This window comes from Notechis scutatus, chromosome 1 (genome assembly GCF_049901735.1).
Source record: "Notechis scutatus isolate UNSWTSFEM ecotype Mainland chromosome 1, rNotScu1.2, whole genome shotgun sequence".
NCBI lineage: Eukaryota > Metazoa > Chordata > Lepidosauria > Squamata > Elapidae > Notechis > Notechis scutatus.
In genome coordinates, this window is record NC_142009.1 from 174,466,042 (window position 1) to 174,489,682 (window position 23,641).

A 23,641-nucleotide genomic window follows, 5' to 3' on the forward strand; every position below is an offset into this window, starting at 1 on the left:
TGAGTATACATGCTTTGTATGTCCTATAGGAATGCTCTGCAATTTTTCCCAATCACAATTAACCTGATTAGAATAATGGACAGGAATTGTCCCTCTGTAGCTTATGCAGTTTGGCATCAGCTGACTGAAATCCTTTGATAATTTCTGCACAGATGGCTGGGCTGAAAGCAGCACTATTTTAATTATTATTTTCATGGTCTCTTGATAGGCCAAAACCTCAACACCGACAACAGACCTCCCCATTAAGGTGGACGGAGCCAACATCAACATCACAGCTGCCATTTATGACGAGATCCAACAGGAGATGAAAAGGGCCAAGGTGTCTCAGGCTCTGTTTGCCAAAGTAGCTGCCAACAAAAGTCAGGTGAGTAGGGGATTCTTTTTTTAAGAGAAGGAATAATTTTGAGGTTGACACATCCCTTCTACAGATAAAAATATACCTATACATTCTTTTCTTATTTGTGCTTTTGTTCCAGAATAATTTCTTTTTATGGATTTAAGTAGACTGAATAGCTAGAAGACACGGATTTTTTTTTTTTAAAAAAAACCTAAATAAATAAATAAATCCAAAACTATAAAACAAGGATTTCTGAATGATGGTGCTTTTGTATGTCTGATAGAGTCCTTAAAGTGATATGATCACTATTTCTTGGTTTTGAGTGTTTTTTCCTTTCAGTAAAAAGATGAAATGGAACAATAATAAAACATAGAAAGTGAAAGTAGTCACATACTAATCTTAAAAGAAATATTGTGAACCTGTACATTAATAATATTGGTTTGATTATAAAGTGGATCGGAACCTTTCTTATGTCCTTTTTCTTTTAACACTTCATGTTTTATGATACACCCTTCCTTTTAGTTTTGCCCAAGGCTTAATATTCACAGAGAAGAAAAAAAAACATGAGTGCAATATGAAATACATAAAAGGAAAATGCCATGGACCCCTTTTATACACTGTTAAAAGAATAAAAATCTCACGTACCACATGGCAAAATATAATGAGAACTGGAACTGTTAAACGAATAAAGCTGTTAAAAGCATAATGCCACTTGGCACAACTACTGTGCATTTAACGGTTTTCCACTGTGTAATATATGACATATGTGATAAAAGTGCAGTAAAATAAAAACTGCACAACTGATTTTGCAAACGTGCCTTTCGGCCTCTTCTTTTTGCAATTATTTTCATACACAAGCACACACATACACTTAAAACTAGATAGTTTTTAATAAAGATTATTTAGCACAAACGGAATTATCAGGCTCTTTTTTGAGGTTTGGCTGGAAAATGCCTGGAATCTTGCTGTCATTCTATGCAGAAAGTCCTGAAATAGAAATGTTCTAAGTCACTGAAAATAATTTGCGTATCTCAATAACTTCAACTAGTGCCAGTTTGAATACTGAAATTCTAGAGGAATCACCCACGAGTTATTCTCTTTAACTAGAATATTTTAATTGTTCTTGATCTGAAAAAGAAAAACAGTTTGGCGGCATGTAGAATCAATAGAGAGAATTTTAAAAATGAGCAGCAAGATTGATCAAATGTGTGAAAATAAAATTTGCGGTGGTTGTGCCCTGCATATATCTGAGTATGTGCTTTTCATTTCACAGTTCTCTCTAGTAACCCTAATTTTCTTATATGTTTAACTCTTTTGATATATAGCAGTAACTGAAACATTTGGTTTATGTTAGGAATAGGAAATGTTCAAATTCAAATTCAAATGTAATCCAGATTACCATCATCCAAGACCAGCCAAGAAAAGACTCATTCTAAATAATATTCTCTGGCAATGACGTTAGAGATAGGAAGCAAAACATTAAAAGGGCCCCTGAATGTTTGTTTCAAATTATATTAAAAACTATAAATGGTTAAATTTGAGATATTAAATAACTGTTTCAGAAGGGTGATGTCAAGATTGTCAATTCATAGAATAGGGGCAATAGGCAAAATGTTATACCCTAACAGGCATATTCAGGAGTAATTAATTACAACAATCACAAAGAGTTTATAGTTCCAGAGCTGAAATGAGGATAACTAGAATAAAGAAAACATTATTCTGAACAATTTAAAAAATTAAGGGAGGCTTCAAGTTGTGTGAAATAGCAAAAATCCTAGAAACTGCTTGCTTCTGGAGAACAATTGAGTTCACCTTTACTGATTTGTGTGATTCACTTATAAGGGAAAAGGTAATTCTTTAGGAGAAAATTCTGATCTGGCAAATTGAAAGATTTTGTGCAATGATATACTCATAAAAAGAATGCACAGAGACACACTCCATTCAGTTCTCCCACATGGTCAACATTTCTAATAACAACTTTGAGCCAGGGATTCTGAATAATATCTTAGAAAAATAAAGACCATCAGAAAAGATGTGAAGAGAGCCAGTGCATTTGAGCTTCTTCTCAGCACCAAACATATGACTCACTAATGCTGAGAGCCACATAGATAGGCTACCATTTTTACTTGGGATCACATTTGAAATTTAATAATAAATAGGCATGTTTATTGAATAGCTGTCATAGGTTAGTTGACTATTCTGAAAATAGTTGCATTGAGGGCATGGACTTTGTAAAGCATCTATTTGTAAAGCACCTATAAGAAGGTGAACTAGATCCTAGGATTTTCTTTACCATCTTTGAAACCCTTATGGGTCCAAAGGCATTGCTACAAATAGGTGTGCAGATTCAAATTGGTGTTTATTTTGGAGTATGCCATGAAGAATTATAGAGTTAGTTCCCTGCCCTTTTAAATGAAGATATATATATATATATTATGGAAAGTAGAAACTATGGCTTAAATATACTAGAAGTTTGTGTATTGATAAAATTGTTGATTTAAATAGTAATATATGTCATTATCAATATTATAAACAAAATTATTTAAAATGTTTGTGTACTTTTAACTTTATTTTTGGTCTCTCTTCTCTCCGCATTTCCCCATTTTAAGAAAAAAGGCACAAAATGTTCGTAAGGAAGCACACTTTATACTTTTTCTTTCTTTGCACTTTTTGCTAAGTTTTGTGCATTTATTAAGTTTTACTATGATCATATGATAATTCTTGTAAAAGAAATCTTTAATTAGAATAAATGGTTCAAGTAAAGACTTGAAGGAGGAGTTTAGCAAAACTAACAAGTAAATTTCCACAAATATTAAAGTTCAGCACACTGCAATTCAAAAGTAATCACTATAAACTGTACTTATAGGGATCAGATATACTTATCAAGATTCCATTAACATGCATGTTAGAATTCAGTATTACAGTACAGCCACTCTTTTATCCATTCCTTTTTCTTCACTAGTTTTTTTTTTAATCAGCTGGAGCTTTATTTTAATGGAGATGCATTGGATTTGTAAAAAGGAGAGCTCTGTGAGTGAGTTACCTGTTCATACTACTACCTGGCTAATTTCATGCTGCTATAGATTTCCAAACTGAACATTTCTTTTAGAAGCCTTTGCTTTGAGTACAATTAGAAAATAATTTTCTGTGGCTAATTTGACTAATAGCAGATTCCCAGTCTCTTAAGACATCTATCACACATTATAATTTTTCTCACAGATGCTGACATTTTTCTGCACTGAAGATGTGGGTGAGGAAATATCCTTTAACATATATTTTGAGTAGAGTTATTTTGAATCATTCTCACTAAAATCTCCTAATTTGCCTTCTCACATATTTGCTGGAATGTTCCTGTCAATGCAGAAACATTCAGATCCTTCAAAAATCATAAACATCAAATTAAAATTTAAATACTCAAGATAAATATTTCCATACAATGGTGACAAGTGACCAGCAGTACATCATTATGGGTTATTATTACTTTCTGTTTAAAACAAACCACTTTCAGCTTCTTAGTATCTTGGAAATTACAAAAGTAAAACCTGGAGAATTCCAGTCTCTGTGTGCTTCCAATCCCAAGTTTAAATTTCTTCTGTTTTGCATTAATTTGTTATTCTCAAAAAATGGTAATTTATATTATGAATGTATAAATATATTGGTATTCTCAAGGGAGTTGTAGTTTGTGATTCTACTAGTATTGGTATATAACAGATATTGCAGATATCTGTTCTGATATTACTCCTTTTAATCAAAAATTGTTTTATGTGGCAAAAGCTTTGTGTCTATCAAAAGCTTTATGGAACAATATCTGCATATGAGACAGACAACTTTTGAATTTTTAGTGATGTACCAAACTAAAACAAGTGCCCCATAACACCTTCACTCTTGGCATTATATTTTTAGAAAGCATTCCAATTGTATCTTAAACATACTGGTGGATTCTTGAAGAGATAGTTTCCAGGGATATGTGAAAAAGAATGCCTGCACTGCATCCTCTCTTATTTTCATTATAAAAGAGAGATTCCTGCACCATTTTAAATTTAAAAACCTGGGATTGAACCTGAACAGGAGTAGTTTGACTTGCATTAGCAAAGGAATGGGGTAACCCCTTCCCTTTATTTACTATTGAAAAATGATGGTACAGTGAACTAGCACTAGGTTTTAAAGAATTTTTTTTTCTTTCAGCCACCTTTTTTATTTTCTAGTTTGTTTTAAATCTACTGTTATTCCCAATACAGATAATAGGGGCTGGGAGAAAAAGGATGGATATTAGCCAGGTAGTCCTTAGTATCAGTCTTATCTCAATACTTTCATCTATGCAAAATTTAGTGTCAGCATTTTAAACACAGAAGTCAGTTTTAGAATTTTCAGTTTCCCTTTGCTATAACCTCCCTGAATATATCATATAACTTCTTGAGGTTTTTTCAAACATAAAAACTTTATCCCCTGCTTAATGTTCACAGAAACAAAGATCCTTAAAATAAATTACCAACTTGTAACATCATTTAGCACCTCAACACTATTTATTTACTTCCAACCTTTTGTATGCCACCTGTTCTCTTGGATAGAGTAGTGCATTCTTAGAATATAAAAATGGTAGTTGGCTAATGCAGTACGTGAAGTTGTGTGCATCCTTCCCTTTTTAAAAAAAGAGACCAAGTTAAACTGCAGTGATGGAAGTATGCTAAGGAACTGGAAAGAGTGACAGAGAACAATCTAATCAATATCCTATTTGGCAAATGAGTATTTATGACTAGCCACACCTTAATGTCAGAGAGCTGCCCTTAACAGCACTTTTATGTATGAGGTCACAGTTTGTTCTCAGAAATTAAAAATATGCATTGGTTCTAAAATATGTTCCCTATCTCTGCAATATATTTTGTTTCTCAAGTTGTGCAAACAAATATATTGGTTTTTCCCTGAGTAAGGCATGGTATAGTTCACAGGCAAAAAAGATTAAGGAAAAACAGCTAATGATTCACACAAGAAGAACCAACAAAAGAAGCAGAAAACATAGGTCTATTTTGCACCATGAAGTTGTCACAATTACTGTACAATAGGAAATCTTCCATAAATTTATAATGGAATTGTAAATTAGATAAAGACTGTGTATACATATCCTTTGACTTCTCTTTGGATTCTATAAATCTGTGTGAACATACAAATTATATATGGAGTACCGTATAATTTCTAATAGTTGGAAAATGAGTGTTCAAATGGACCTTATTTGCACCAGAATGAATAAGGCTATATTTCAGTGCTTGGGTTTAACAAAAATATCTATTTTTTTTGTGATAAAATTCTCTTCACAGGGGGCATATTACGAAGCTTCTAAACATATGAGCTCTTTCAGTAACAACTTAAATATTTTGACTTCAGTTTTTCATGACTACTGCTGAATATTACAAAATTTATAGTTAACAATATGATAAGTAATGTTCATTTCTTTTCTCATCTGCTTTCCTTTACCTCTAGGGGGTTCCCAAACCACCATGTTTTGAGTACTTGTGCTTATTAAGTAGGAAAATTGGAAGATTAACAAATGAATGCTACATTTTACTGTTAGATACATTTGATTAGGAGTCACAGTTCTTATAAAAAAATGACAGGAAAGCTTAATTGCCTTAGTTTTTAAATATAAGAAATAGTGAGATTCTGTGTGGATATTGACAAAATTGTGTACAAAAAAATTACAAGCTGAGTTTTTTGCAATCTGTACAGGCAACATGACTTTTATTTCTGTATTTTCTGTACTTCTTAAATTGAAATGTTTCCATAAGTTACAGAAACAGATTTTGTCATTTGTTTAATTTTATTTTAATAGATAATCTGGTATCAGCATTATTAACTCAGTACTCTAAGGCAGTATATACAGTACATTAGATTAAAACTGATTGAATTTGGTAGATATTAGGACTACTACACCCAACATAACATATTTTCTAATTGTATGGACAGCATTTTCTTCCCATGAATTGTCCATCCTATCTTAATCAGTTTATTGTTGCAACTACTGGCCAGAACACAACCAGGATATATGAAGCAATACTGATTTGAAATAGAGCTTCCGCATGTAACTTATTAACAATAATATATATTAAAAAGAGACCAAAATTAATCAGAAAGCAGACTTGAAAATTTTAAAAATGATTTTTAAATTTCAGTTTTAAATTTTTGATTTAGAAGATACATTCTACTTTTCCCATCCATGGCAGTATCTTTTGTATTGCTGCTGATTTGAACCAACATGCCATTGTAGACACAATTGTGTATGAGGGAATTCTACTAAGCTCAGTGAGACTAATTTCTACATACAGTTGGGCTTCTGGCTGTTTTTAATCACATAGTAGGCTTTCCCAACACTGGGAAATGGTTAAAATGAGGAGCAACAAAAAACAAGTGTCCCAAAACATCTTCAATCTTGGTATTATATTTTAGAAAGGATTCCAATTTTATCTTAAACATACTGGTGGATTCTTGAAGAGATAGTGTCCAGGGATATGTGGAAGAGAATGCTTGCACTGCATTCTCTCTTACTTTCATTATAAAAGAGAGATTTCTGATCGTTAATTTCCTGCACCGTTTCAAAATTAAAAATCTGGGTTTGAACCTGGACAGGAGTAGTTTAATTTATATTAGCAAAGGGATGGGATAACCCAGTGATGACTAATCTTTTCAGCACCAAGTGCCCAAAGCGCATGCATGTGCACATCCCCAAAATGCAATACATGCACACCCCCTGTGCATGCTCCCCACCCCCCAGACTTGTGCATCCATCCCCATGCATGCAGCCCATCCCTGTGCATGAGCCCCCCTCCCACATGCACCCCGCCCCATGCATGCATGGCAGAGACCCAAAGACCAGCTGGCCGGCGGTAGCAGAGCTGAGCTGAGGCGACGACTTGTGTGCCCACAGAGAGGGCTCTGCATGCCACCTCTGGCATGTGTGCCATAGGTTCACCATCATGGGGATAACTCCTTCCCTGTATTTACTATTGAAAAATTCTGGTACAGTAAACTAGCACTAGGTTTTAAAGAACTTTTTAAAATTCTTTCAGCCACCTTTTTCACTTTCTAGCTTGTTTTAAATCTACTTTTATTCCCAATAAAAAAATATGAGCTGGGTGGGGATGGATATTAGCCAGGTAGTCCTTACTATCAGTCTTATCTCAATACTTTGATCTATGTGAAATTTAGTATCAGCATTTTAAACACAGAAGTCAGTTTTAGAATTTTCAGTTTCCCTTTGCTATAACCTCTCTGAATAAATCACACAACTACTTGAGGTTTTTTTAAACATAAAAAGGAGTTTATTTATTAATAATTCATGAGTTCTCATCGAACATGCACGAAGCAACGGTGCTATTCAATAGAGAATACTGTCATCATCTGTCACTGTTTTATTTGACATTTACACTTTTTTTTGCAACATACTGAAAAACTTTCTCAGATAGCACAGTAAAATTATTTCAATAATAATAAAAAAAACACTGCAGTGCACATTAAACTTCCCTCTTGATAGTAATTTCTTGATACAGAATTGTGTGCTTGGTTAGTGGTTCCATTATATAATGTTTTCAATCATAGCCTCTCATGGCACTTGAAACCTTTTTGGTTGATAAATATATGATCCTGAATGGGTGGTTGATTAACTACTTGAATAAATAAGTTGAGAGCTTAAGTGAAAATAGATTTGTTGAAGAAAAATATCCTAATAGCTTGTGAAAAAGAAGATAGATAATAGCTTTTTGTGAAAGAAATTGATATAAATGAATTGCTATTGTTGATGCCAAATAAATATTTAGGGAGGGAGTGCTACAATGGTTTAAAATTGGAAGCATGAAGAGGGCATTTTAGCACAATAACAATTTAGAGTTAAGAGGGTTTAAGCAATTTCTTGCTAATATTAGGCTTATGAAAATCTTTCTGTTCTGTAGGTTAGTTATCATTTATAAAAATTGCAGAACCAGCTGATACATTCATAAGCTAATTATTGTAGCAGCTGGGAGTACATGGTGCAATATGTCTGAGGATATGAAGTATCGCTGATTTTTTTGGGTCCTGCTGTGATTTGTGTACATTCATGCCCAGGCTGTAGAAGACTAGATCCCTTAATCTGATCAGTCAAGCACACAGTTTCTGGGAAAACTGGATTTCTCTTTCCCTAAACAACAAGAATGGGCTTCACCTTCAGAACTAAGCTTTGCTAAATATGCCATTAGCGTATTTCCACAGGGGAATCAAGTCATTTTCTGGTGTCCTAAGGATGGGACCTTTGCCTGCTAACTTCCTGTGCCAGCAATTAATTCGGTTTGCTCATATCTTGCACACATGGTCACATGGCAGTCTAGTTCATTCCTTAGTAGTTTCATGGTCAAGACCTTGCAAGGTGCCAGGCAAATTGAACATGATGCTGCCTAAAGTATAATGACAGAGAGCGCACCATCCATAATGAGACCTGTTGTGTCAAGCTAAGTGCTGCTAATGAGTGCAGATTATAGAAGTAGTTATCAATCAAATACAGCTGAATGTTGCATGAAACATTCCAAGATCATGAGGAACAGGAGAGATGTCATCTGTCTCATCTTTCTTTTCAAGCTAAACATTCTGAAAAGGCAACAGCAACCTCAGGCCAGAAGATCTCAAGATCACTCAGAATATAGACTTGGAGCAGTTGTAGGATTTTTCTTAGCCTTTGTAAAAATATGAAAAAGCAAAAACGGAAACCAAATCAGTTTTCCAAGGGAATGTGTTGAAGCCATACTTGTTCAAATACTTTGTATGTATTCAATGTGTTCAAGTAAAAAGTAAAGAGAATGCAGGAAGAAGTACTCCCCCCTTCCATGTTCTATTTTACATTTAAAAAAAAAATCCTTTGTATAGAAGGACCCCTGAGAACACACTTTAGAGCTGAGAGTTTTAAAGGTCTGTTTGCTTGTTGCTTTATTATTAAAGAGACATGGGGTTTTGTGTGAGGAGAAGAGAATGTGGGAGTCAACCATCACCTGATTCTGTGGTTAGCCATGTACCATGCAGAATAGTAAATGCAGATATTTATTCCAGGTAAATGATTAGATATCTTCTTTTTATTTCCCACCACTCCTAGCTTATTGCAAGAAAAGATCAGGTCTGCACAACTGTGGCCTCTCACTTGTAAAAACAAGGCAGTGTTGTGTTACAGATTAGTTTATAAATCCCCCGTGGCTTCACAGTTCAGTGCCTACAGCTGCTGCAGATGGGCCTGGCTTTTTGTCTCTTCACTGTGCTGCAGCCGGCAGTTGAAGGAGAAAATGGAATGATCAGGTTATTAACATGTAGGCCGTGAGGAAGAGGCTGCACAATGAGAACAGCTGGTATGGCTGTCTTGGCTGATGCAGCGGAGATAATCAAATCTTGCTTTTCTTTCTTTCTTTTTTTGGGAGAAGGAGGTAAAGGCAGAAGATGCAGTGGAGAGTTATACAAATCATGACATGATATTATGCAGTTGTTAACATTACAATTAAAAATATAAAAACTAATACAAACTTTAAGAACTAAAAGAATAAAAGGAAGAAATAGAAAGTACAGGAAAAATAGTAGTAAAATAAAAAAGAAATAAAAATATAGTAAGAAAAAGAAATATATAAAGAAGTGACTTCTCTCTTCATCACAATAAGTATACACAATTTTGGTAATTTATCACATTCTCTTAAAATGCAACAAATTATATATATATATATATATATATATATATATATATATATATATATATATATATATATTGTGTGTGTGTGTGTGTGTGTGTGTGTGTGTGTGTGTGTGTGTGTGTGTGTGTTTTCTTAAGTTTTCGTGGTACTTACATGTATACAGACGGACACAATATATACGGACACAATACAGAAGCCTGATGATGGCAGATGAGATTCTGCTGAAACGTTGCTACAACTTTAAAAGCACAACTATAATGACGTGGGAAATACCCGGACAAAGCTGAAGGCCATACATACATATATATATATATATATATATATATATATATATATATATATATATATATATATATATATATATTTCTAAGTTTGGTACTTACATATCATTGTAGTTCTTTAAAGTTGTATATATAAGAAAACAAATATATATATACATATATACACCTTGATCAAATAAACAACCTTTATATTTCTTTATTACATTATTAGCCTATTTTCTAGATCAGATCCTATGATTGATAAAATGAGTCAACATCGTATTTTAAAATATTTGAAGATAGAGCTTGTATGGGTTCCATGTTTGTTTGTTTTATGCTATTGCTAAAATGCTAGGTGAATTCTGTGTCTCACCCTTGTGCCCTGCAAAGTTGTCACACTTCTTTAAGCTATTTTTATTCCAGGTTTTAGCAGGTCTGGATAACACGATTACGTATTAGAACTATTAATCAAAGCCTGATAATAGGTACATCCTTCCAATTTACTGTACATTTCAGAATGGGGAGGGAACTTAAAAATAAGAGATTTTGTAAGTGAGGCTGGAAGGATGAATCTGGAAGAACTTAGAAGCTGAAGGAAAAATTTGTCTCCATGAACAACTTTCATCTGTCAAAGTGTCAGGTTTATGAATACTTAGTATGGGTGGGCATAGGTTGATAACCCATAAAAATACTGTAATATTAAAGGAAAAAACATTATTTTGACTGTGAAGAAAAAATAAAAAATAAATAAAAAGAGCCCTAACAATAAGGAGGATCTATGGCAATGGATACCTGGTAATTAGCAGTAAGGTATACTGTGTTTTTGCCCCCAATTTCATTGTTCAGGGGCTTCCTATCTTGGTTCCAAATTCTGTTATGTCAGCATATATCTTTTCTTTCATAATTACTGTAAAAATTATGAGTATTTCCCCTTCTCCCATCTCAGAACACTAAAATTAGTTGCACATATTGTAGTAAACAATCTGGAAAAAGCTATCAAGGTTGCTATTGAACTACTATGTTCTGCTTCACAATGCATGTATACTGATATATTTATTGACTTACTTACTTTCTTTGCAGGGTTGGTTGTGTGAGCTGTTGCGTTGGAAAGAAAACCCAAGCCCTGAAAATCGAACACTTTGGGAAAATCTGTGCACCATTCGGCGATTCCTGAATCTTCCCCAACATGAGAGGGATCTCATCTATGAAGAAGAATCTCGGCATCATCACAGCGAACGTATGCAGCATGTTGTCCAACTTACTCCTGAGCCTGTACAGGTCAGTGCTTTGGTTATCCAATTTAAATGTTGTTGTTTTTTGCTCTATTTTATATATTTCAATTGATTTCTATTCCATCTGTCACCTGGAAGCTCAAGATAGCCAACATAATATTATTTTCTTCAGTTTTCCCTCTGAATAACAAATGTAGTTATTAATCTAATGGTGTAGATAGAACTGAAGGAGATGATTAGTCTGAAATTATTCAGTAAGTTTTCATAGCTGAGACTGAATTTACCTTCTTGTTAGTCTAACCTTCTGTTTGGTGCATCATATTCCAAACTACATTCTGACATAATTAAGTATTGGAACAAACTATGTCTTGAGAAAGAATCCTAAAAACAATAAAAATATAATAACATCAGAAAGATTTCTAAAACCAGAGAAATTGTTTCTTTATTCTAGGTTTAATTTCACATGTTATTAAAAATTGTATAACAATTTAAGTTTAGAGAAAAATTATCAGCCTTAAATGTATGTAGGCTCCTATTGTAGCTTGAAGCCATGTTTAGAACTAGAGTTTGTTTAGCAGCTGACTTGGATAATTTAGTCCACTTGGAAATCTTTAAATGCACAACATTTCTTCATTTTGTCATGATTTCTTGTGTTGCTTTTGTAAAATGATATTCTTGTATTTGTTAGCCAGTTCCAGGGTTTTGAATAAATATCTGAAATATGAAGAAAAGGATCTAGAATGAGTTTGTAGCATCTTGGACATTCCCCAACAACTTTGTGTGTGTGTGTGTGTGTGTGTGTGTGTGTGTGTGTATGTATGTATAGTATTTAGGTTTCTTCGGGTATTTTCCCACATCTTAATATTTGTGCTTTTATTATAGCGATGTTTCGGTAATAAAAGCACAAATATTAAGACATGGGAAAATACCCGAAGAAACCTAAATACCATACATATAAATACCCACGAAAACATATATATATATATTATTAATAGCCTTGTGTATCATCTATCAGATAGATAGAAAAACCACAGAACCATTATATACTCTTGCATCAATCAATATGTACTGACTTTAAATATTGTAAGTGGTACATATATATCAAAAAAGGTTGAATAGATATCTATATATTGTTAAATAAAATATGTCTCCCATCCTTTTTCTAATCTAATATTTTGTAAGTAGCATTCTTAAATGAATTCAATAAGCAACACATATGTAAGACTATATAGGTGGATGTTTCTGTGATTTTCCTATCTATCTACCTACCTATCTATCTATCTATCTATCTGCAACAATAAATTAAAATATAGATGAAACCATGATATCTAGACTGTAATTGCACTGCAACATGAATAATGCGTATCAAACATGATCTTACACCTTCTATTATCTTATTTGGAGATGATCCACAAGGCTATTAATAATTAGTGGCGTAATGATAACTTAAAATAATAAAAATAAAATGCCTGATTTCAAGTATCCTGCAACATTTCAAGTGATAAGTAATAATCTTATCTTTGCCTCATTTGCAACAAAATCCAAATTCTATTCTTCAATTGCATTCTCAGTGAATGATAAATTTAATTTAGTATATTACATGGAGAGATATTAAATCTAATTAAATTTTATTAGCTTAGCCAAAATTAATAATCAAATCTAATTGTGAAAAAATATGTAATCTGAATATATTAGGATGATCTAAATATTTATTAGTCCCCTTATTGTTTTATATTTTCTATTGTATGTTGTATATTGTAAAGTAAATGTGATAATTTATTCCAATTTGCATGAAAAAGATAAAAGTCTTGAAATACGTATACTGTATTTTATCTTCTAGATTTTATCATAGAAATAAGTGGTTTTAAAAGTTTTTCAAACTGTGCAACTTTGTTAGTTAAAAAAATGCTGGACCCTCTGATTAAAAGGCAAAACTCTAGTGACGGAAAAATGACCGTGTTCAAGTGAACCTTTTTTTAAAACCTTCTGTCTTATACAAAACTCCAACACATTCTCATGAATCCTAGAGTTCCTCAGAACACATTTTTAAAAATCCTGATATAAATAGCTTGGTGTAGTGGTGAAAGTGCTGACCTATAAACAAGGAGACTGTCAGGGTTCCGAGGGATGCCCTAATTAATTCATGAGCCTTGAGAGTTGACAGAGACTCTGAATTTAGGCCTCCCTTAAAAATGGAAGTTGGATGACCTTGGACTTTTCTGAGCCTAATTCACTTCACTTATGTAGCTGTTTTGGGGAAGAATGGAGAAAGGAGCATTAGGTATGTTCCATCCAAAAAGTTGGATCAAAATCTGTCTTCACTAACCAACCGCAATTGGGATTGTCAATTCCATTGTTAAGTGATGTGATTATAAGATGAAAACTCATGTGACCATGCCTATCTTATGGTGGCGGTTCTGGCTGTGGTTGTTAAGTGACTTACTGTGGATCATTAAGCACAATGTCATGTAACTGTGACATGCAACTTCTGCCTGGGATGGTCACAGATAGCAATTATGTGACTGCAGGAGACTGCATTTGTAATGATTGCAATGCAATGTAATGACAGCAGGATAGAATCAAGATCATATGAAGTGTTAGTACCCTTTACAGTGCCTTGGTAAGACCACACTTGGAATATTGCATCCAGTTTTGGTTGCTGCAATATAAAAAAGATGTTGAGACTCTAGAAAGAGTGCAGAGAAAAGCAACAGATGATTAGGGAACTGGACACATAAGCATATAAAGAATGGTTGCAGGAATTGGGTATGTCTACTTTAATGAAAAGAAGAACTGGGGTGACATAATAATAGTGTTCCAAAATTTAAGAGACTGCCACAAAGAAGAGGGGATCAACCTATTCTCTAAAGCTCCTGACAAGAAGGAATGGATGGAAACTAACCAAGGAGAGAACCAATCTAGAACCAGAGAGAAATTTCCTGACAGTTAGAACAACTAACTAACAGTTGGAATGGCTTACCTTCAGAAGCTGTGGGTGCTCCATCACTGGAGTTTTTAAAGAAAAGATTGGACAACCATTTCTCTGAGATGGTATAGGGTTTTTTGCTTGAGCAGGGGAGTGGACTAGAATACCTCCAAGGTCCCTTCCAACTCTATTATTCTTATGTTCTTGGCTTGGCATGCCAGTTGCGATGATGTGACATGAGAACACTGCAATGGCCACAACTTTAAATGAACAAATAGTGAGTCAGCAAGGACTGCCTGTACACACATGTGTGCATGCACATACATCCTCACACCGACATAGACAGTACTGTACTGTTCCAAAAGCTATTAAGGAAGAGAGAAGGGAATGCTCTGCCCAGAGTCACGTGCTTGTGGTATGAGTGGCTCTATAAGTTAGATAAATATGTAGGCTGAGGGAAAAAATTACCACTGACCAGAAAGTTTCATTTTGTTGGGACTTTGGCTTTGACTATCGAGTGTCAGTATGATTAAACCAGATACATTTTATAGTGAAATGGCTATTTTGAAAAGCTCATGAAATCTTAGGTTCCATTTTTTGTTATACTATCAGCTTGAATGTCCTAGGAAGGGGAGAAAAAGCTGAAAGTGTCATGCAATCCTATTTTGTGGATCCCTATTTACAAATTATATCCCTAACATTCAGTGGCCAAATGGCAAATTATGGTAGTGCCATTTTTCTATTTAAAAGAAAAGAAAATAGCATTGTTAAGCATTTTAATCTTCCCCAAACCTTACAAAAATGTTGAAAAGTGGCTGAATATTGTAGCCTTCCCCCCCTAATAATCACATTGAATTATTGCTATGCTCTTTGGCATCATTGGCATTAAAACAATAATCCTTCTATCATAAAAATAGTTACCACAATTTTGTTGTATATTATTTTTTTGCAAGATTAATAACACAAAGAAGGAAAAATCTTGTTCTCAAATACATTATCATTATTTACTTGCTTTTTAATCTTTTTATTTTAAGAAAAGAAAATTAATTCTGTGCATAAATTGGCCAAATAAAGCAGTGAAAGTGAGAATTTTTTTTGCAAAATTGGTGTTTCTATTAATGTCTCTATTTCCTTATATAATACTATTTTAAATGAGGAAATAGAGACATCCAGTTTTGCAGAAAAAATTCTCACCAATATTTTATATTGGAAGTTAATGGAAAATTCTGTACTTGTCAACAGTGGTGTCCCCCAAGGCAGTGTTTTAGGACCAACTCTCTTCATACTCTACATAAATGACCTCTGTGATCATATTAAGAGCAACTGCATTCTCTTCGCTGATGATGTAAAGCTATTCAACACCACAGACAATACTGCTACCCTTCAAAAAGACCTCGACTATGTATCAGAATGGTCAATCAAATGGCAACTTCAAATCTCAGCAAATAAATGCTCTGTCTTACATATTGGCAAAAAAAATCAGAAAATAAAATACAAGCTGAATAGTCAAGACCTTGTTGAGGATCCAAATTCTGTCAAGGACCTTGGAGTACTCATCTTTAATGATCTAAGTGCTAGAGCCCACTGTAACTACATAGCCAAAATGGCATTAAGAGTTGTTAATCTAATCCTATGTAGCTTCTTCTCTGGTAATATCACACTACTAACTAGAGCATACAAAACATTTGCTATACCTATACTTGAATACAGCTCATCAGTCTGGAACCCATGTCATGTATCTGATATTAACACAATTAAGAAAGTCCAGAAATATTTCACAAGAAGAGTTCTCCACTCCTCTACTCATTGCAGAATATCTTATGCCACCAGACTTGAAACTCTAGACCTAGAAAACTAGAACTACGCCGCCTTCGGTCCGATCTAAACATAGTATATAAAATCATCCATTGCAATGTCCTACCTGCAAATGAATACTTCAGCTTCAATCATAACAATACAAGAGCACACAATAGATACAAACTCAAGGTTAACTGCACCAAACTTGATTGCAGAAAATACGACTTCAGCAACAGAATGGTCAATGTTTGGAATACTCTACCTGACTCTGTGGTTTCTTCCCCAAACCCCAAAAACTTTAACCTTAGACTGTCTACTATTGACCTCACCCCTTTCCTAAGAAGTCTTTAGGGGGTGTGCATAAGCACACCAATCGTGCCTACTGTCCCTGTCCTATTGTTTCTTTTTATTTTTCTTATAGGTATCCATCTCATGTATTCAAAACTATGTTTATACTTATGCCTGTTATCTTGTAAGCGATTGACAAATCAAATAAATAAATAATTAAAAAAAATATTAGGGTGTATTCATACAGAAGAGAAGAAAAAAATCCCTGAAATTACCATTAAACATAAATCATAGCTATTTCCCTTTTAAAATGGTATTCGTATAAAACCTTAAGATGTGAGGAATGTCAAAAGCATTCAGATAATGTAATATAACTAAATTTAAAGATGAAAGTGAATTGTACAATTGTTGTAGCATGCTGAATGCATGGTAGACTTTTGCTAAAGAATGCAAATACTTTAAATAATGTAATTGTATTGGTTGCCTGCAAAGTACAATACAATATTGTTTGACTCAGGAAAACTGTATTGACAATCTTGAGTGATGTTAGCTAATACCGTACGTTCTTCTCTGTGTAATGTGGTAGAATCTATTTGTACAATACACAATATGTATTTGAGTGGATATGCCGAGTCAGTAAATATGTGCTAAACCAACATCCTTTGTATATCTCACAACCTCATTATACTTATTATCTGTCTTTTATCACAACATTTTGTTTGATAGTCTCTTCTGAAACAAAGGTCTTATTGATTTCTATTTTGGCCTGTGCAACCCTATGTTTGCATTCTTTTCTCAATTATGTTAATCAATTAGAAGAGCAACAAATACCGCTAAAATTGCATATACAATATTCTTAACAAAGTGGTAGGACAATCTCTGTGATAATGTCATTCTCAGAAATTTTAAATATTTGATTTTGCAATAATTGTTCTAAATTCCCCAATTGTTATGCCAGAAAGTTTATTTTAGAAACTTTAAAATAAATAGAAATGTCCTCAATGGATTGCATTTCTGATCCATAACTATACTTTACTTTGTTCTTTTAAAAATTATTCCGTGATGAATAATAATAGTACAAAAATCCTCAGCAATACAATGTTAATAAAAATAAATAAAATAAGTAAAATAATTACAGAGAGAAAAAATAGAGTGACATGCACATTTTGAATAATGAAGCAATGGTTGTATTTGTGTGAGAATGCATATCAGTGTGCATATCTATTAGCACTGCACTTCTCTTAATAGGGTATGCCTAGTGCTAACCAAAATTAGCTCAGTTGGTCATGCAGAATTAATTTTCAGGACTCCTCCAAAAGAGCAGATTATCTAGACTTACTTATGTCTGGTTTCAGGGCTGAGTTTGAGACAACTATTTTATCAGTAATTTACATCAGTGTATTTTCTTCCTTCATATTATTCATTTGTTCAATATTATTTAATATCTACATGAAACTACTGAGAAAAGATAATCTAGGATTTGGGACTTTTCTTGCCAGTATACATTTGACATGTAGTTTGATCTCACTTATTACAAGGATAACTGATAATCTTCTGAATCTATGCCTGAAGGCAATACTGGGCTGGATGAGGGCTAATAAATTGAGAAGTCAGGCAAAATCCTGGATTCCCAGGAGTCAGATTCTGGAATTACAATTCTACCTGTTTGGGGTGAACTAGCTCTTTGCCTCTGAGAAACTGAATAATTTGGGATTCATTTTGCTGCTTTTTCCGTAGGCAGTGGCTAATAGTGCTACCTTTATTGGTGTCCCTCTGCTATTGTTCCTTAGGCCATAGTGTTCCATCTGGCCATAGTGACACATGTATTAGCTATTATTAGTTTGGAGTACTGCAGCGTATTATGTTTGGCAAATTTTTCAAACACTGAAACTTATCCAAATTGGTCCAAACTGTCAATATCAAATTGTATGTCCCCTGCAAGATATATATTGGTTACCAGATTGTTTTCAGATATAATTCAATCCAACCATGGAATTATTCCTACAAAATGATTGGGTTGGAGGATACCCAGTAGCATTAGTAACTTTAACAGTTACACCAGCAAGAGTGGAAATAAACTCACCTATTCTGGTAAGTCAGAAAGGGAAAACTAAAGCTAGAATTTATCTCTAGTGTACTGAAAGGCAGGAGAACTCTGTGGGTATGAAATAAGCCAACTCTTGTATGCAAAGGAATTCTAAATCAAACCCAAATGTTTCACTATTTATGTATTGTTGCCAGGAAACAATCCTGGTGGTGCAGTGATTAAACTGCAGTATTGTAGGCAAACTCTGCCCACAGCCTGGAGTTCAATCCTGACTGAGCTCAAAGTTGACTCAGCCTTCCATCTTTCCAAGGACACTAAAATGAGGACCCAGATTGTAGGGGGCTGTATTCAAATGCTTACAATGTGAACTGTCCAGATAGTGCTGTAAAGCATTATGAGGTAGTATATAAGCTTAAAAGCTATTATTATTGCTCAAACTGTCTGGACAAGGCTGAAGCTTTTACACAGTGCCAAATAAGGAGACTCATAGGTCAGAAAGTGCTGTACTAGTTACTGGGACAGATTTTTTCAACTTTCATGAATACATCTGGAAATGATGATGTGGCCAGACAAAATCTGCAAGGAAGTCTGAACTTCTCTTTCAAGGACATATAGTCAGAAGGAACAGATTCAGTATACTTATATGAAACATAACCTGAGGCATTATGAAAATTGACATGGAAAAAAATATTCCCAAATTTTCAAAGAGGAAAAGACCTGAGTGGCTTTCAGGCAAGCTATGATGAGTAAAGAAAGTCAGAAGATTAAAGCTTTGGGCAACAAAGGAGATGCAAGATGAATATACAGAGAGACTTCCTGTGCCAGGCAAAAAGGCAAAGAAGACTATTTCTAAAAGAACTGAATATGAAAAACACTGTGGCTTGTAGAATAGAGGAAGAGAAAAGGATGCATATTGTCTCCATATCTGTTGAACTTATATAGAAAATGTAAGACTGGTAAGAGATAAGCTGGAATCAAAATACCAATAATAATTTGGAGATATTCAGATGGAACCACTTGGTTAGTCAAAAATGAAAATAATAATAATCACACAACTGAAAAGTTAAACAAATCTGTTAATACAATTTTTAATGTTTAAGTTGCTTAAATATCAGTATGCTTACTGAATATACCAGCTGATCACAAAAAAATAAAAAGTCAATATTTGTTTTCCTGAATTAAAAAAACATAAGAATTATTTGCTTTCTTGGATTCAAGGAATATAAAGATATTATTCCTAAGGAGGAAGGCAATTACAAATCACAAAGGATATTTCTATGACAAAAAGGATAAATTATAATTGAAACTATTGGTTTTCAGACAAATTCCTTATCAAGCTAGATAACATCAGCAATATCAGCAGCCCATGGGGAAATAGAGTTTGCTGGCTGTTTATATGTGGCGGCTTACCTTCTAGCATTGATTGGGGTATATTTTCTTTTTTGATTGCTTTCTGAGTGGAGGATTGTTTCTTCATCGGTCTTGTTTATATGGTGCTCATTCCTTCTTATCTGCATTTTTAATTTAATAGGTATAAATTAGGTTTAGATTTAATAGGTATGTGATGAAGAATGATGTGATTAGTTCTGTTTGCCTCTTTCTTCCATTCAAAAGAGAGGTCAAAGAAAGGTTCTAGTCTAATCTCAAGCACAGAAGTCCACTGCGTGACTCTGGACCAATCATTCTCTCTCAATCCCATCTATGTCACAGGATTATTATTGTGAGGAAAAATAGGAGGAAAATAGGAAGGAGAGATTTTGAAAAAAAGGCGGGATATGAATTTAACAAAAAAAGTAAATAATAAATGTTCAACTTAACTTTCCTTCCAGGAGCATTGTGAGGATAAAGTGTGATGATTCCAATGTCTTTTACTTCTTTGAACAGTTTAGGTGATATTCTAAAGATTAAAGAGTTTGTCTTACATTTTTTTAACCTCTTAATCTTTTTTAATCTATATGGTTTATGTTGGATAGGTATGGGCATAGGTGCAAAATATTTTAAGCTGGCCTATTAGAAGGGATAGGAGGAAAACAGCTGAAAGATCTTGCCATATCAGCATGTATAATATGTATCAGTTTGCAAATAGATTTTTAGAGAGAAGACTTCCAACAATTATTTGACATATACAGACTGTATGATCCAGAGTAAATCATCTAAAAATTAAGCCAAAAATACATTCGTTTCTTTTTTTTCAAATGAATTGATACATTGTGTAAATGCCTGAGCTTCCAGGTATATCATGCAATGCACACAGTGTACAAATACAATATTTAAATTCATGATGTTACAATTTTCCAAGCTACCCAAATTTGCCCTTGAGAACCAAAGCATTACAGAAATCCCAGCATGCTCTTTTTGCATTACAATTTATAAAACAGTTTTAGAATATACTGTGTAGGAAACTATTACATAGTTAAAACCTGGGGGAGGGGGAGGGAACTAGGCAACAGAATAAATTGCTAATTAAAGACAGAGCCGACAGTTGTACATTTAGCTTAATATTGTCTAATATTTTCCAGTGTGTATTACTTATTCTTAAGAGTTAGGGAGATACAAACATTCCCTTACTTTAGGAATATCCTGTTGTATGTTCCATACTGCCTAATCTGATATCTACCTTAAAAAAATTAGATGCCTTCTCAAATACTGTTAACATATCTTTCCCCACCATATCAAATATTGATTATAGTATAGTTATTTTTGTCTGGGCTAAGCTAGTTTATGTATTTTGAGAGAGGGTTTATTAGGCCTCAGAAGTTTATAATAATTTTAATATAGGAGATGCATAAAATCAAATATAACTCTCAAACAAAATGATTGTCTTTTTGCTACAACTGAATTACCAGCTTTTGCAATTTGTTGCTTCACTATAGAGAAATATGTGCCTATGTGGTTCACATTTAATGAATGTTTGACCACAGTATGTTCAATATGTTTAATAAGTATTAGCTCCATATTTTAGACAGTAAAAAGCTTAGTATATTTGTTCCCACAAGCTTTGCACATATATTGACAAAACCAATAAGCTGCAAATCACAAGCACCAAGGCTCTCTATATATGTGACTTTGACACACTCAGTAGAATTTGTTATGATAGTTATTACAATTGTAATAGAAAGCCAGAAGTTTATTGTTGAAAAGAAACAATTTGGATCCTTGAAACTTAACTGTTTCTGCTTAATATGGATATCAATTTTTACAAATTTTTATTAATATGGATACAATTATAACCCAGATGGAAGGGAGACATCCTTAGTTATTTTTCATATTTTTCATTATTTCATTATATCCAGAAAAAATAAAATATTTCCAGACAAGAAATATTTTGTCATTTTTGAAATTGTTCCATATTTTCTGTGTTCTGTCACAGAGTTCACATAGAGCTTTTATGAGAGTTTTTATGATATATTTCAATAAAACTCTGTGAACCTTTTATGATAAATTTTCAATAATGTGATTTTTCTCCAGTTAGAGATACTAAGTGCAGAACCTATCATATTAAAGTTTATATCAGATACTACTAACCAATTCAAATGAAACAACTGCCATAAGATTGTCTCTAATGTTGTTCTTTTATTCACTTAGTGGAGTGGTACATGCTATGAATTAAAGACAGAGAAAATAGCATAGAAAAATTGCATTTTCTCTTAAGGTTCCCCAAGTTACCTCACATGCTCTACTAGAATTTCCTCAAACTCTTCCTAGTGGATTGAATATGTGTCAGAGGGTTTACAAATATTACCTTTCACACCAAAGAGCATTTAAGGAAAGTAAATACAGGTTTTATACATACAGTTTTCCTTTTGTACTTTTAGAAATACAGTCCTGAGCATTATCACTTGAGGTATGGATAAGACCACAATTTAATTTTCATTATGAAGTATAGTAATATATAGTTTAAGAAAAATATATTTAGACAGGAATATTTTACAATAAAATAAGTTTTAAATAATGCATTCATGCAAATTTTAAATTAATATTCTGGATTGAAACAAAATGGGATAAAATGAATGAACACATCATGGAAATCTGTTTCTAGATTTAACATGAAACTGTAACTTATTTGGTTTCAGTTTGTCAACATCCATAGTCATTCATTTCTAGAAAACTTACTGGAGGCAAAAGTTGTACAGAGTCAACATGTCCAAACATAAATGAAGCAGCAGGTTTAAACAAGAAAAGTATTTGTAAATACTTGAATCCTACTTTATTTTTTTGAATGAGGCATAACAGAATGAAAAAACAGAGGCTGACTAGTACAAGTTAATCATACATTTTCTGTATGTCCCAAGGGAGTTGGGGAAAATCAGACACAGTGTAAAGCACAAAGTGGAAAAAGTTTTTGTGATAAGATGATAATTATTTTACTATCATAGTAGTTAATGGTGTTTTTTGTAAGTTACATTTTATATAAAACCAGACTTCTTAATTTTTCTTAATTAGCATGATTTGAGTGCTTTAATAATTCAATAACATATTGGAATAGTTTTTTATAATTGCTAGTGAAAGTTTATTGCTTTCTTTTAAAAGTATAAAACAGGAAAAGTACAATTTTTCCAGATTTCTTTTTAATAAAACATGCTAGATCTTTTCAACAGCTATATTTTTATTGAATAACACTATTTTTCTCTCCAATATGTCAGTGGAAAAAACTCCAAACTAATTGGAGTTGCTTCTTAATTGACGTGTAAAATAAAAGTTTTTGGAGAAAGAGGGCATTTTACTTTTTGAAGTTTTAAAATTTCTGTATTTTCTCTTTGGCATATGTTATCTCTTGGGGGGAAAATTCTGCAGGATATTTTTTTAGTAGGATAGCATTCTGCTTTGAATTTAGAATTACTCTTGATTTTTGCTCCCCAAGATTGCAGTCTAACCTTTCAGTTGTCATTCACTGTGTTTTTCAAAAGCATAATCTTGAGCACTTACTCCTTTTCTATTTCCTCACAGATAGTTGCTTTTACATGCTTAGTCTTTTTATGCTGGTAGCATATTAAACATGAAAGTTAAGTTGCGGTAATGGTTAAGGCATTATGCTAGAAACTGGGAATTCTAGTCCCATTTTAGGCTC

The 23,641-nt window shown here is 33.3% G+C and overlaps 1 protein-coding gene across 2 annotated transcripts in view; it reads left to right on the plus strand.

Moving 5' to 3' along the window:
* SATB2 (SATB homeobox 2) overlaps positions 1-23,641 on the plus strand; it is a 156,167-nt gene that overhangs the window by 100,185 nt on the left and 32,341 nt on the right. For both annotated transcript variants that reach the window (XM_026667940.2, XM_087949522.1), the window contains 2 exons: positions 209-364; positions 11,364-11,561. In XM_026667940.2, the coding sequence (XP_026523725.1) occupies positions 209-364; positions 11,364-11,561 (354 nt within the window). The remainder of the gene's footprint in view (positions 1-208; positions 365-11,363; positions 11,562-23,641) is intronic.